At 51.0% G+C, this 16,007-nt stretch overlaps 2 protein-coding genes across 2 annotated transcripts in view; both read right to left on the reverse strand.

Moving 5' to 3' along the window:
* LOC144507710 (AP-1 complex subunit mu-1-like) overlaps positions 1-16,007 on the reverse strand; it is a 387,219-nt gene that overhangs the window by 324,093 nt on the left and 47,119 nt on the right. The gene's annotated exons all lie outside the window — the stretch shown is intronic.
* mri1 (methylthioribose-1-phosphate isomerase 1) lies at positions 962-15,573 on the reverse strand. Its single transcript, XM_078234891.1, has 6 exons — positions 15,375-15,573; positions 12,759-12,994; positions 7,477-7,646; positions 5,048-5,224; positions 3,311-3,535; positions 962-2,474 (listed from the first exon to the last, which is right to left on the reverse strand). Exons 1-6 carry the CDS (start codon positions 15,504-15,506, stop codon positions 2,314-2,316), a joined length of 1,101 nt encoding a protein of 366 aa, XP_078091017.1. The 5' UTR covers positions 15,507-15,573; the 3' UTR covers positions 962-2,313.

The following is a 16,007-nucleotide window of genomic DNA, read 5'->3' on the forward strand; positions in this document are numbered from 1 at the left end:
TTGACAGCTCGATACAATGTAAACCTTGCTCGAGATGATTCTTTTTTGAATGGTTTAAAGTAGCTTGAATAATAAAGAAAAGAAAATGAGAAAAAAAAAGCTAAAATGTAACCTAATGACGTCAACCAAGCACAGCATGTCGATACTACACTTGATCTTAGCCAAATGTTGCCATCCCAGTTGGTATCACTGCACAGGAAGATCCCAGAATCCTGGTTCAAAGACCATAACTCAGTCAGGACTAAAACATCGGCTTTGGGACACCCCAAGATTGTAATCGTCGTCACAGAATTCAAATTTCTTTCCTTTTATGCACAATCGAATTATTTGTGAAAAGGCGGGGAGGAAATGTTGACGTTGTCCCATTGACCTGATGTCCCTCTGCTGTTTACAAGATGGCCACCCTCTATGGATAAGGAATGGGCCTGACTGGATAGCTCTGGGCATTCGAGGGGCTGAATGGCCTTCATGGAGAGAGCTACAGTTTCGATCAGTCAATAAGCACCACATTCCAGGCAATCATTTATTCCCTCATGGGTCATTTCATAACAACAGAGCCCTCCCTCCCAGATATAAATTTTTAAAAACCCTCAAATTGCAGTTATTGCCTGTAGAATTATAGAATCCCAGCAGTGAAGGAGGCCATTCAGCCCATCAAGTCTGCAACGACTCACCAACAGGTCTTATCAAGGTTCACTCCGTGCCCTATCGCCGTAACCCCACTAATCCCCTAACGTATTATCTTTGGACACTAAAGGGCAATTTAGCATGGCCAATCCATCTCCCCACACATTTTGAGTGTGGGAGGAATCCGGAGCACCTGGAGGAAACCCACGCAGACACAGGGATAACATGCAAACCTACACAGATAGTCACCCAAGGCCAGAATTGAACCCGGGTCCCTGGCGCTGTGAGGCAGCAGCGCTAACTGCTGTGCCACCAAGCTGTGGCGAGATTTTTTAAAAAAAGTTTATTTATTAATCACAAGTAAGGCTTACATTAACATTACAATGAAGTTAATGTGAAATTACACATTCTGGCCTGTGCCACCGTGCTGCCCCCGACGCTAACCTGCGTCGCCCAGAGCTGGAGCCTGGGCCTCTGGATTACTAGTTCAGTGATGTTACCATTGTGCCATCATCTTCCCCATCAACACAAGACAGTCATCAAGAAATCCAATAGGGAATGCAGGCGAAACATCTTTATTCAAGAGTGGGAAGACTGTGGAACTTGCTCCCACAGGGAGTGAATAATATAGATAGATGCATTTAGCAGGAAGCTAGACAAGGGAAAGGGGAACAGGGAGGTTGCAAAGATAGGTTTAGACGAGGAAAGATGGGAGGAGGCTCATGTGGGGCATAAACGCTGACATGGCCCATTTGGGCTAAATGGTCTCTTTCTGTGCTCTATGGGAAATCATGGCAAAGAGCAGGCAAATTGATCCGTGTAAGGCCTTACCAAACCTGTTTTATTTAAATGCAATCGTTCAGGTGAAGAACCACCAATCCAATCAAGGATGGACAAAAATGCACAACGGGAGAAGGAATCTTGAGGTCATGGTTGCTGGCGTGGAAGATTCTAGAAAGCAGGGAACATGGATGGAATTATCACCTTGTGGGGTAAAATAAAGACTCAGTAAGGAGCAGAGACTGGTGTAGCTAAAAAGTTCAGGGAAAAAAAAAGGAAGGCTTTCGGATTTTATATAGAATTGTTAAAAATAAAAGGCAGGTTGGGAGTTGTGACACGGCAACACATTATCAGCGAGGCTTAGTAAGTTTAAGTTGATTTATTACTGTCACAAGTAGGCTTACGTTAACACTGCAATGAAGTTATTGTGAAAATCTCCTAGTCGCCACACTCTGGCGCCTGTTCGGGTACACGGAGGGAGAATATAGCACGGCCAATGCCGTGTAAACCAGCACGTCTTTTGGACTATGGGAGGAAATTGGAGCACGCAGAGGAAACCCACTCAGACACGGGGAGAACGTGCAGACTCCGCACGGACAGTGACCCAAGCCGGGAATCGAACCCGGGCCCCCGGCGCTGTGAAGCAGCAGTGCTAACCAGTGTGCCACCGTTTCAGAGGGCAGCTGAGAGTCGACCACATTGCTGTGGCTCTGGAGTCACATGTAGGCCGGACCGGGTAACGACAGCAGATTTCCTTCCCTAAAGGACCAGATGGGCTTTTCCGACAATGGTTTCATGGGTAATCTCAATGTGCCACCGAAATAAGTAAGGCTTTAGGTTTTAATACAGAATTATGAAAAAAAAGGAAAGTTGGGAGTTGCGACAAGGTAACGAGGAAACACGTCATCAGCGTGGGATAGTAGGAATTGTGTGTTGGGTCGGGAGGGTTTTGTCAAGCAGCACTTTCCGAAGTTCGCTCGGATCATGGACACCAAATTCAGTAACGATTCCCGCTGTGATGAGGTTGTGAGGTGTAATGTCAAACGCAGGATTCCACACACCTATACCTACAAACAGAGAGAGAGAGAAATTAGAACCCTCATTACAACACTGGAGCGTTAGCCTACACTGAGTACTCTTACTTCGAGGCCTTCTGTGCTCATTGGACACCGCAGGGGCTCGGGTGCATCATCGACCCCTTTAACCACATTTTACTTTGATGTTTTAAGTTTCCGTTCTGGTTTGTTTTTTTTTGTTTTGGGCGGCTCCCTTCTTTTTGGGGGCTGCCCCTTTTAATTTGCCCCTCAGTTAATTTGATTCAGTCTATTGGTTTGATCAGAAAGATTGACTAAGTGCTCAAACCTCTGGTGATGGTTGGGGGGAAAACATGAATGATTTTTAAAATTATTCACTCATAGGGTGGTGCGCGACACTGGCTGGGCCAGCATTTATTGCCCATCCCTTAATTGCCCTTGAGCTGAGTGGTTCGTTGGGCCATTTCAGAGGGCAATTGAGAGTCAACCACATTGCTGTGACTCTGGAGTCACATGTAGGCCAGACCGGGTAAGGACAGCAGATTTCCTTCCCTAAAGGTGAACCAGATGGGTTTTGATGACAATTAATGAGATTAGCTTTCAATTCTAGATTTTATTAATTGAATTTAAATTCCACCAGCTGCTGTGGTGGGATTCGAACCCGTGTCACCAGCTCCTTAGCCTGGGCAACTACACCCTCATTTAAGGTAATGAAATCCACCAACAAAGCCATTGGGGAAACCCAGTATACACGCATTGATATCCGCCGCCCAGGGTGAAGAGACTTTTGCGGAGACTTGGTGCAGACTCGATAGGCCGAATAGCCGCCACAGCGTTCTAACCTCCAAGCGCGACCTCCCCTCCCTCACCTGGTGCGGCAACGCGGACTCCGTTCACGTCTGTCAGCTCCGCCCCCGGTCTCTCCTCGATGACAATCTGCTCCCCACTCTCCAGGGCGAGGTCACAGGAGGTGCTGGGCGCCGCCACGTAGAAGGGGATGCCGTGGTGACGGGCCGCGATGGCCAGCTGGTAGGTTCCGATCTTGTTGGCGGTGTCCCCGTTAGCCACGATTCGGTCTGCTCCCACCACCACAGCTGCACGCCAAGGTCAACAAGTTAGGTTGGGACCAACAGTTCAGAACAACGACCATGCCCGTCCTTGTTAGAAGCCAGGACAGTTAGTGTGGACCGGAGACCATAACCGTGATAGAGGAAGGACATCTTCCCAGCTTCTTCCCTGCTGCCATCAGACTTTTGAATGGACCTACCTCGCATTACGATCTTTCTCTACACCCTAGCTGTGACTATAACACTACATTCTGCACTCTATCGCTTCCTTCTCTATGAACGGTATGTTTTGTCTGTATAGCGCGCAAGAAACAATAGTTTTCACTGTATCCCAATACATGTGACAATAATAAATCAAATCATAATTGCTCTGCAGAGAGTGCAGAGGAGGTTGACAAGAATGTTGCCAGAGCTGGAAACGTTTATTATTTATTTTAAGTTTATTTTTTATTATCGTCACAAGTAGGCTTACATTAACACTGCAATGAAGTTACTGTGAAATTCCCCTAGTCGCCACACTCCGCCGCCTGTTCGGGTACACCGAGGGAGAATTTAGCACGGCCGATGCACCCTAACCAGCACGTCTTTCGGACTGTGGTAGGAAACCGGAGCACCCGGAGGAAACCCACGCAGACACGGGGAGAATGTGCAGACTCCGCACAGACAGCGACCCAAGCCGGGAATCGAACGCTGGTCCCTGGCGCTGTGAGACAGCAGTGCTAACCACTGTGCCACCGTGCTGCCCTGTGCTGGTTAGGTGGATTGACCATTCTAAATTGCCCCTTGGTGTCCAAAGATGTGTAGGTTAGGGTGCATTGGCCATGCTAGATTGCCCCTTAGTGTCCAAAGATGTGTAGGTTAGGGTGCATTGGCCATTCTAGATTGCCCCTTAGTGTCCAAAGATGTGTAGGTTAGGGTGCATTGGCCATTCTAGATTGCCCCTTAGTGTCCAAAGATGTGTAGGTTAGGGTGCATTGGCTATTCTAGATTGCCCCTTAGTGTCCAAAGATGTGCAGGTTAGGGTGCATTGGCCATTCTAGATTGCCCCTTAGTGTCCAAAGATGTGTAGGTTAGGGTGCATTGGCCATTCTAGATTGCCCCTTAGTGTCCAAAGATGTGCAGGTTAAGGGGATTAGCAGGGTAAATGCGTGGGGTAATGGGGATAGGGTGGGCCTAGGTAAAATACTCTGTTAGAGGTGATGTGGACTCGATGGGCTGAATGGCCTGCTTCTGCACTGTAGCGATTCTGTGATGCTACAAAAAACTGGACAAAAATGCTTTGTTTGGGATTCCCAACATAGTGTGGGGGTTATAAGCTGAGTGAGTAACCAGTTTCCAACTGGTTAAGATACTTTAGCAATCCGCTCTCAACCATATTAGCATCAGAGGCACAACCTACTGGGGAGGTGAGAAAGGGTAAAGGTAACTCTGGAAGTACGCCAATAAGCCTGGCCACGTGCCAACTTCACCCTGCTGCCTGCCAGGGAGATTCCTCCAGTTGCCGGGTGCTGAGAGGTTGCGCAGGGTCTGAGGAATTACCTGATATTCCCTTCTCCTTCATTGCCACGGATACCATGCTGTCGGCTATCAGGGTGGCAGGGATCTTCTCCTGCACCAGTTCGTAAGCGGTGAGTCTCGCCCCCTGGTTATAGGGACGGGTCTCCGTGCAGTAAACACGTTCCAGGCGCCCCGTGGACCACAGGGACCGTATCACACCTGAGAAACGAGTAAATGTCATTGAGTAAAAAAAAACCTCACATTTATAGGGGCAGAATTAGGCCATTCGGCCCATCAAGTCTACCCCACCATTTAATCATGGCTGATAAGTCTCTCAACCCCATTTGCCCGCCTTTTCCCCATAACCTTTGATCCCCTTATCAATCAGGAACCTATCAATCTCTGTCTTAAATACTCAATGACCCGGCCTCCTCTGTGGCAATGAGTTCCACAGATTCACCACCCTCTGACTGAAGAAATTCCTCCACATCTCGGTTCTAAAGGGTCATCCCTTCACCCTGAGGCTGTGCCCTCGGATCCGAGTCTCTCCGACTAATGGAAACATCTTCCCCACGTCCACTCTATCCGGGCCTTTCAGTTTCCTGTAAGTTTCAATGAGATCCCCCCTCATCCTTCTAAACTCCAGCAAGTACACACCCAGAGTCCTCAGACGCTCCTCATATGTCGAATTTTTCATTCCCGGGATCGTTCTTGTGAACCTCCTCTGGACCCTCTCCAAGGCCAGCACATCCTTCCTTAGATACGGGGCCCAAAATTGCTCGCAAAACTCCAAATGTTGTCGAAATATAGCCACTCCCCATCACAACGTGCCTTGCCCTCTTTTTAGGTCAAACCAAATAAACAAACTCAGATTAAGTCAGGACAAAGTAAAAGGGGCAGCTCCCCAAAAGGAGGGGGAACAGCCCGAACAGAAATCAAAGTACAAAGGAAACTTAAAAACATCAAATTAAAATGTGATTGTCAGGGTCAATAACGCACCCCAACCCCTGCGGTGCCCAACGGGCGCGGAAGGCGTCAACCGCGCCCGTGGACACTGCATGCTCCCTCTCCAGGGACACCTGGCCGCGAACATAGCCGCGGTAGAGGGGAAGACAGTCAGGATGGACGGCCCCCTCGATCGCCCGCTGCCTGGACCGGTAAATGGCGCATTTCGCCAGGCCCAGGAGCAGGTTCACGAGGAGGTCGCCATCCCGACCCTCCCCTCTCCGCACCGGGTGATAGGACAACATTCGACACCAGCCCACAAGGAGGAGAGATTAGGAGTGCTGACTCGAGTAGGTTTTAAACAGAAGAGAGAGTTTTGTTAGTGAGGGAATTCCAGAGCTTTGGGATGTTGGGATAAGATGGGAATATGGAGTCGAAGTGGGAGACCAGATGCAACTTGAATGAATGTAGACCCTGCCTTCAGTTCCTATTCCTTATCCGTAAGGGCCGGATAATTGCAGGGAACGAAATCGGAAGATGCAAGAACTACTGGTGTGCAGAAATCCCGGAAAATTATTGGGGCAGGGCGAGAGGTGAGGAAGATACGGAGAGATGAGACACAGGACAGAGGAAGATATTGGGCCAGAGTGAGAGAAATATGGAGAGATAGGGGTGGCATGGTGGCACAGTGGTTAGCACTGTTGCCTCACAGTGCCAGGGACCCAGGTTCAATTCCGGCCTCGGGTCACTGTCTATGTAGAGTTTGCACGTTCTCCCCATGTCTGCGTGGGTTTCCTCCAGGTGCTCCGGTTTCCTCCCACAGTCCAAAGATTTGCGGGTTAGGTGGATTGGCCGTGCTAAATTGCCCCTTAGTGTCAGGGAGATTCACAGGGTAAATGTGTGGGGTTCCGGGGATAGGGCCTGGGTGGGATTGTTGTCGGTGCAGGCTCGATGGGCGGAATGGCCTCTTTCTAAAGGGGCGGGCGCGTTGGCACAGTGGTTAGCTCTGCTGCCTCACAGCGCCAGGGACCCGGGTTTGATTCCCGGTTTGGGTCACTGCCTGTGTGGAGTCTGCACGTTCTCCCCGTGTCTGCGTGGGTTTCCTCCGGGTGCTCCGGTTTCCCCCTACACTCCAAAGATGTGTGGGTTAGGTCGATTGGCCATGCTAAATTGCCCTTAATGTCAGGGAGACTAGCTCGGGTAAATGCATGGGGTTATGGGGATAGGGCCTGGGTGGGATTGTTGTTGGTGCAGATTCGATGGGCCGAATGGCCTCCTTCTGCACTGTAGGGATTCTATGAGATGCGACACAGAAGAGAGGGAGCTATTGCGTCAGGGTGAGAGGTGAAGGAGATACAAAGAGATGTGGCACAGGATGGAGGAAGCTTTTGGGTTGGAGGGGAGGTGAGGGAGATACGGAGAGATGAGACACAGGAGAGAGAATTGAGACAAGGGTATCAGAGAGAAAAGTAAAAGGCCCACCCCCAACGGGCATTGAGGAGTTCACAAAAGAACAAGGCTCTTACCCAGCGCTGTTCCATATCCGGCTGTTGCGAGGGAACCAGTGTTACAATGCGTGAGGATTATTACTTTATCTGTTTTTGCCCTGGAGAGAATGTGTTCGGCACCATGGCTTCCAATACACTTGTTGTTGCTGACGTCCTTCTCCAACAGGCCCTCGATTCTGGAGATCAGACTTTTTTTGGGGGAGGGGGGGGGGGGGGGTGGGGAAGGATGGGGTCAGAGGAGAAATAAAAGCTTTGATCAGGATTAGCTACTGAATAAGGTTAACACATGTAATTTCATCACAGGACCCGGGTTCAAATCCCGACCCGGTCCGATGGGACGAGATTCATCCAGTTACTGTTGAACTGTTCAGTGAAAATGGCCGAACCAGTTCGCCTGTTTCCTCCTCCTCCTCTGCCAAAAAAAATTATTGCTCGAGGGAGGAATGTTGGCCAGGACATCAGGAAAACCTGGTGCTTTTTTTTTAATAGTGCAAACATTGCTGAACAGACATAATTCTCAATAATCCTTAAGAGAACAGATTCTCTTAAGGTTAAGGTGCAAGTTCAGTCGGCAGTTAGGAAGGCAAATGCAATGTTAGCATTCATGTCGAGAGGGCTAGAATACAAGAGCAGGGATGTACTTCTGAGGCTGTATAAGGCTCTGGTCAGACCCCATTTGGAGTATTGTGAGCAGTTTTGGGCCCCGTATCTAAGGAAGGATGTGCTGACCTTGGAAAGGGTCCAGAGGAGGTTCACAAGATTGAATGAAGATTGCCCCCGATTTAACATTTAACAGGGTGGATGTTGAATCAAGACTGAATCAAGATTGAATTCCCTGGAATGAAGAGTTTGTCGTATGAGGAACGGTTGAGGACTCTGGGTCTGTACTCATTGGAGTTTAGAAGGATGAGGGAGGATCTCATTGAAACTTACAGGATACTGCGAGGCCTGGATAGAGTGGACGTGGAGAGGATGTTTCCACTAGTTGGGGAAAACTAGAACCAGAGGGCACAACCTCAGGCGAGAGGGACGATCCTTTAAAACAGAGATGAGGAGGAATTTCTTCAGCCAGAGAGTGGTGAATCTGTGGAACTCTTTGCCGCAGAAGGCTGTGGAGGCCGGGTCATTGAGTGTCTTTAAGATAGTGATAGATAGGTTCTTGATTAATAAGGGGATCCGGGGTTATGGGGAAAAGGCAGGAGAATGGGGATGAGAAAAATATCAGCCATGATTGAATGGCGGAGCAGACTCGATGGGCCGAGTGGCCTAATTCTGCTCCTATGTCTTATGGTCTTATAACCACTTTCTGTAGCTTGCTTAACATAGTAAAATGTCCCATGGCACTTCACGGGCAGGGTATCAGGGGAGGCGGTGGTGTAGTGGTATTATCACTGGACTGGTAACCCAGAGAGCCAGGATAACTGCTCTGGGGACCCGGGTTCGAATCCCACCATGGTAGATGGTGCAATTTGAATTGAAGTTTAAAAAATCTTGAATTATAAAGTTACAATGAAACCATTCTCAATTGTTGTAAATTTTTAAATTTAATTAATGTGTGGAACATGGGTGTCGCTGGCTGGGCCAGCATTTATTGCCCATCCCTAGTTGCCCTTGAACTGAGTGTCTCACTCGGCCTATTTCAGAGGGCAGTTGAGAGTCAACCACATTGCTGTGGCTCTGGAGTCATGTGTAGGCCAGACCGGGTAAGGACGGCAGATTTCCTTCCCCAAAGGACATTAGTGAACCAGATGGGTTTTTCCAACAATGGTTTCATGGTCATCAGTAGATTCTCAATTCCAGATATCTTTTATTGAATTCAAATTTGACCATCTGCCGTGGCGGGATTCGAAACCGGGTCCCCAAGAGATTAGCCGAGTTTCTGGATTAATAGTCCAGCGATAATACCACTAGGCCATCGCCTCCCCATCTGGTTCACTAATACCCCTTTAGGGAAGGAAATCTGCCGTCTGACCTGGCCTGGAGTCACTGGATGACTCTCAAAGGTCCCCCCAATGGATAACCAGCCAGCAATGCCTACATCCCACAAAAGGATTTAAAAATAAACAGGATTTGAGACCGAGTCACATAAGATCAGTGAGTGTCTGAAGGCAGGAGAGAGAGGTGTCGAGTTGGAGAGGATTAGGAAAAGAATTCCAGGGCTTAGATCTGCACTAGTTATTTTGATGACTTAGATGATGAGACAGAGAGTAATGTAACCACGTTCAATGCTAACCCAAAGCTAGCGAGGAAGGTAGACTGCGGGGAGGATACAGAGATGGAGAGTAATGTATCGTTAAAAGCGAAATACTGCGAATACTGGAATCTGAAACAAAAACAGAAATTGCTGGAAAATCTCAGCGGGTCTGACAGCATCTGTGAGGAGAGAATAGAGCCAATGCTTCGAGTCTGGATGACCCTTCATCAGAGCAGACTCAGAGAGACTTCGTTAGCTTTGACGACGGGTGATCTAGACTCAAAACGTTGGGTCTATTCTCTGCTCAGTAACGTATCCATGTCTGATGCTAACACAAAGCTAGCTAGGAAGGTAGGCTGTGGGGATGTTACAGAGACAGAGAGTAGTGTATCCATGTCTGATGCTAACACAAAGCTAGCTAGGAAGGTAGAGGATAGGGAGAGACTGCAAAGAGATATGGACAGGTGAGGTGAGTGGGCAGCACGATGGCAGGTGGGAGTGTAATTTGTGAAGTGTGAATTGTTCATTTTGGTTGTAAGAACAGAAAAAAAGGTGACAAACTTGGAAGCATGGATGTTCAGAAAGACTTGGGTGAGCCTGTACAAGGAACGCAGAAAGTTAGCTTGTAGGTGCAGCAAGCAATTGGGGAAGGCAAATGACTTTTATTACAAGGGGATTGCAGTGCAGGAATAATGAAGTCATGTTACAATTATACAGGGCTGTGGCAAGACCACATCGGGTGTAGTGTGTGCAGTTTTGGTCTCCACATTTGCAAAAGGATAGACTTACATTGGGGACGGTACAGCAAAGATTCAGCAACTTGGTCCCTGGGATGAGGGGGTTGTCCAGTGATCAGAGGCTGAGTAAATTGGGCCTATAGGCTATGGAATTTAGGAGAATGAGAGGCAATCTCACTCAAACCTACGGAATTCTGAGGGGGTTTTAACAGGGAGGATGTTGAGGGATTGTTTCTGCTGCTCGGGGAATCTAAACACAGTCTCAGGATAAGGGGGGAATGATTTAGGACTGAGATGAGGAGAAACTTCTTCACTCAAAGAATTGCGAATCTTTGGAATTCTCTACCCCAGAGGGCTGTGGATGTTCCATCGTTGAATATATTTAGGACTGTGGGGTGGACAGAGTTTTGGTCTCTCTGGGAATAAAGGGGAATGGGGAGTGGGCGGGAAAAAGGAGTTGGAACCCAAGACTAGCCCTGACGGTGGACCAGGCTCATAGAATCATAGAAACCCTACAGTGCAGAAGGAGGCCATTCGGCCCATCGAGTCTGCACCGACCACAATCCCACCCAGGCCCTACCCCCACATATTTTACCCGCTAATCCCTCTAACCTACACATCCCAGGACTCTAAGGGGCAATTTTTTAACCTGGCCAATCAACCTAACCCGCACATCTTTGGACTCGATGGGTACATGAAAGGAAATTGGGAGGGCAGAATCGGTGGAGCTCAGAGATCTGGGAGGGTTGTAGGGCTGGGGAGTCCGCACGTTCTCCCCGTGTCTGCGTGGGTTTTCCTCCGGGTGCTCCGGTTTCCTCCCACAGTCCGAAAGACGTGCTAGTTAGGGTGCATTGGCCGTGCTAAATTCTCCCTCAGTGTACCCGAACAGGCGCCGGAGTGTGGCGACTAGGAGGTTTTCACAGTAACTTCATTGCAGTGTGAATGAGAACCGACTTGTGACACTAATAAATAAACTTTACTGAAGGAGGTTATGGGGATTTGGAGACGGGCTGGGTAGGAGGGGTGCAGTGCTGGGTAGGAGGGGTGCAGTGCTGGGTAGGGGGGGTGCAGTGCTGGGTAGGAGGGGTGCAGTGCTGGGTAGGGGGGGTGCAGTGCTGGGTAGGGGGGATGCAGTGCTGGGTAGGAGGGGTGCAGTGCTGGGTAGGAGGGGTGCAGTGCTGGGTAGGGGGGGTGCAGTGCTGGGTAGGGGGGTGCAGTGCTGGGTAGGAGGGGTGCAGTGCTGGGTAGGAGGGGTGCAGTGCTGGGTAGGAGGGGTGCAGTGCTGGGTAGGAGGGGTGCAGTGCTGGGTAGGAGGGGTGCAGTGCTGGGTAGGAGGGGTGCAGTGCTGGGTAGGGGGGGTGCAGTGCTGGGTAGGGGGGGTGCAGTGCTGGGTAGGAGGGGTGCAGTGCTGGGTAGGAGGGGTGCAGTGCTGGGTAGGGGGGGTGCAGTGCTGGGTAGGGGGGGTGCAGTGCTGGGTAGGGGGGGTGCAGTGCTGGGTAGGGGGGTGCAGTGCTGGGTAGGAGGGGTGCAGTGCTGGGTAGGAGGGGTGCAGTGCTGGGTAGGAGGGGTGCAGTGCTGGGTAGGGGGGGTGCAGGGCTGGGTAGGGGGGGTGCAGGGCTGGGTAGGAGGGGTGCAGTGCTGGGTAGGGGGGGTGCAGTGCTGGGTAGGAGGGGTGCAGTGCTGGGTAGGGGGGGTGCAGTGCTGGGTAGGGGGGGTGCAGTGCTGGGTAGGAGGGGTGCAGTGCTGGGTAGGGGGGGTGCAGTGCTGGGTAGGGGGGGTGCAGTGCTGGGTAGGAGGGGTGCAGTGCTGGGTAGGGGGGGTGCAGTGCTGGGTAGGAGGGGTGCAGTGCTGGGTAGGAGGGGTGCAGTGCTGGGTAGGAGGGGTGCAGTGCTGGGTAGGGGGGGTGCAGTGCTGGGTAGGGGGGGTGCAGTGCTGGGTAGGGGGGGTGCAGTGCTGGGTAGGGGGGGTGCAGTGCTGGGTAGGGGGGGTGCAGTGCTGGGTAGGAGGGGTGCAGTGCTGGGTAGGAGGGGTGCAGTGCTGGGTAGGGGGGTGCAGGGCTGGGTAGGGGGGTGCAGTGCTGGGTAGGGGGGTGCAGGGCTGGGTAGGAGGGGTGCAGGGCTGGGTAGGAGGGGTGCAGTGCTGGGTAGGAGGGGTGCAGTGCTGGGTAGGGGGGGTGCAGGGCTGGGTAGGGGGGTGCAGGGCTGGGTAGGAGGGGTGCAGTGCTGGGTAGGAGGGGTGCAGTGCTGGGTAGGGGGGGTGCAGTGCTGGGTAGGAGGGGTGCAGTGCTGGGTAGGAGGGGTGCAGTGCTGGGTAGGAGGGGTGCAGGGCTGGTTAGCTGGATGGCAAACCCATTTCGCGCCTTCACTCACTTTTCTTTCAAACTCTCAGCGGTGGAGTCCGGCCGTTTGACCTCGCTCGCCACAAAGTCAGACAGCTCCCGCGCTGCCTGCGCCATGTTGACCGCTGTGGGCCTGGCGGTCACCAGATAGTCCAGTGACTCCAGGGCAAAGGTCGCCAAGTCTTCCTTGACGTCATCCTCGCGCTGGTGAAGTTCCACGGCAAGGCTCAGGCATCCGACGATGGCGATTGCCGGGGCACCTCTCACCTGTCAGAACAAAGCCCGGGGTTAGAGCGGCAAGACCTTTACACCAAGATCCTTTGCCAGTCACAGCTGGAGGACGAGGGGACCCTGAGAGGCACAGCCGCAAGGCTTATGGGCAAGGGTGGGTTGGTGGGGGTGGGTTGGAGATGTATGAGTTTAGGGAAAGAGATGGGACTGGAGGAAAGGGGGGGGTGCTACATCTGGAGACAGGGGTTGCGTAGAGTGGGTCAGAGTGTGAAGAGCAGATAGTTCTGGCATGGTAGCACTGCTGCCTCACAGTGCCAAGGACCCGGGTTTGATTCCCGGCTTGGGTCACTGTCTGTGTGGAGTTTGTACATTCTCCCCATGTCTGCGTGGGTTTCCTCCGGGTGCTCCGGTTTCCTCCCAAAGGTATGCAGGTTAGGTGCATTGGCCATGCTAAATTTTCCCTCCATGTACCTGAACAGGTGCCGGAGTGTGGCACTGGGGGATTTTCACAGTAACTTCATTGCAGTGACATGAATAAATAAACTTAAAACTCCGTTTTAGACCTTTGCACTCAGTCTCTCTCTCTCTCTCCCTCCCTCCCTCCGCATTCAGTCACACTCTCTCCCTCCATCTGAATTCTCTTTCTCTCTACAGTCTCTCTCTCATCCTCTACACTCAGTCACTCTCAGTATAGAACATAGAACAGTACAGCACAGAACAGGCCCTTCGGCCCACGATGTTGTGCCGAGCTTTACCTGAAACCAAGATCAAGCTATCCCATTCCCTATCATCCTGGTGCGCTCCATGTGCCTATCCAATAACCGCTTAAATGTTCCTAAAGTGTCTGACTCCACTATCACTGCAGGCAGTCCATTCCACACCCCAACCACTCTCTGCGTAAAGAACCTACCTCTGATGTCCTTCCTGTATCTCCCACCATGAACCCTATAGTTATGCCCCCTTGTAATAGCTCCATCCACCCGAGGAAATAGTCTTTGAACGTTCACTCTATCTATCCCCTTCATCATTTTATAAACCTCTATTAAGTCTCCCCTCAGCCTCCTCCGCTCCAGAGAGAACAGTCCTAGCTCCCTCAACCTTTCCTCATAAGACCTACCCTCCAAACCAGGCAGCATCCTGGTAAATCTCCTCTGCACTCTTTCCAGCACTTCCACATCCTTCTTATAGTGAGGTGACCAGAACTGCACACAATATTCCAAATGTGGTCTCACCAAGGTCCTGCGTAACCAGCATAACCCCACGGCTCTTAAACTCCAACCCCCTGTTAATAAAAGCTAACACACTATAGGCCTTCTTCACAGCTCTATCCACTTGAGTGGCAACCTTTAGAGATCTGTGGATATGGACCCCAAGATCTCTCTGTTCCTCCACAGTCTTCAGAACCCTACCTTTGACCCTGTAATCCACATTTAAATTAGTCCTACCAAAATGAATCACCTCACATTTATCAGGGTTAAACTCCATTTGCCATTTTTCAGCCCAGCTTTGCATCCTATCTATGTCTCTTTGCAGCCGACAACAGCCCTCCACCTCATCCACTACTCCACCAATCTTGGTGTCATCAGCAAATTTACTGATCCACCCTTCAGCCCCCTCCTCTAAGTCATTAATAAAAATCACAAAGAGCAGAGGACCAAGCACTGATCCCTGCGGCACACCGCTAGCAACCTGCCTCCAATCCGAAAATTGGAGAAAATTGGGCTCTTGTACAGTCACATTCTCTCTCCTTCTACACTCAGGTAACACTCTCTCTCCCTCTGCACACAGGCACACTCTCTCTCCCTCTGCACACAGGCACACACTCTCTCTCTCTCTCCCTCTGCACACAGGCACACTCTCTCTCCCTCTGCACACAGACTCTCTCTCTCTCTCTCCCTCTGCACACAGGCACACACTCTCTCTCTCTCTCCCTCTGCACACAGGCACACACTCTCTCTCTCCCTCTGCACACAGGCACACACTCTCTCCCTCCCTCTGCACACAGGCACACACTCTCTCTCTCCCTCTGCACACAGGCACACACTCTCTCTCTCCCTCTGCACACAGGCACACACTCTCTCTCCCTCTCCTTCTGCACACAGGCACACTCTCTCTCTCTCCCTCTGTACACAGGCACACTCTCTCCTTCTGCACACAGGCCCTCTCTCTCTGCACACAGGCACACTCTGTAACTCTCTCTTTGATGTGGAGATGCCGGCGTTGGACTCGGGTAAACACAGTAAGAAGTCTCACAACACCAGGTTAAAGTCCCAACAGGTTTATTGGACTTTAACCTGGTGTTGTGAGGCTTCTTACTGTGTTTACTCTCTCTCTCTGTACACAGTCACACTCTGTAATTCTCTCTCTCTGAATCTCAAAGGCCCACTCCGCTGTGTATCCGGCCCTGCGCACTTGCCTTCATGTCTCGGATGGCTTGCCAGGCAGCTCTGACCCCGGCCAGCTGCTGGTACACAGTGCGCTGGGGCAGCAGCAGCTGATCCAGGATGGACAGGCTGCCCCGCTGGTACCTGAGCGCCTCCACACTCATTGTCCCGGGGAGAGGAGCGGATTGAGCCCTCAGAGGGAGGGAGGGAGGAGCTGTGGCAGCTCCGAGCGGAACTCTCAATGCTGCCACAGCTGAAGTGTTGCAAACTGGAATTGCTACAGTGACAATTGTATCCATTCCCTCCCATTGCCATTCATTAGACACCAGGGGAAAGCTTTAAAAGGGGTTTTAAACAAATATATTGGAAATTACTTACACGTTTTAGTATTTTAGAAACTATATCAGATAGAATCCTAGAATCCCTACAGTGCAGAAGGAGGCCATTCGCCCCATCGAGTCTGTACCGACCACAATCCCACCCAGGCCCTATCCCCTTAACCCCACATATTTACCCTTCTTAATCCCCCTGATACCAAGAGGCAATTTATCATGGCCAATCAACCTAACCTGTGGCACTGTGGTTAGCGCTGCTGCCTCACTGTATTCTGTAACTTGATTTCTGTGTCTGTGCACTGTTGGAGAACAGATTTCCACTCCATCTGA

This window comes from Mustelus asterias, chromosome 19 (assembly GCF_964213995.1).
Source record: "Mustelus asterias chromosome 19, sMusAst1.hap1.1, whole genome shotgun sequence".
Taxonomy (NCBI): Eukaryota; Metazoa; Chordata; class Chondrichthyes; order Carcharhiniformes; family Triakidae; genus Mustelus; species Mustelus asterias.

Bases quoted from the DNA above. Each gene is read 5' to 3' on its own strand.
- mri1 (XM_078234891.1), bottom strand. From the start codon at position 15,506: ATGAGTGTGGAGGCGCTCAGGTACCAGCGGGGCAGCCTGTCCATCCTG. The intron at 7,647-12,758 runs GTGAGTGAAGGC...CCCCAAAAAAAG, and splicing joins GCTGAGAGTTTGAAAGAAAA to TCTGATCTCCAGAATCGAGG. The intron at 2,475-3,310 runs GTGAGGGAGGGG...CTCTGTTTGTAG, and splicing joins AGTCCGCGTTGCCGCACCAG to GTATAGGTGTGTGGAATCCT.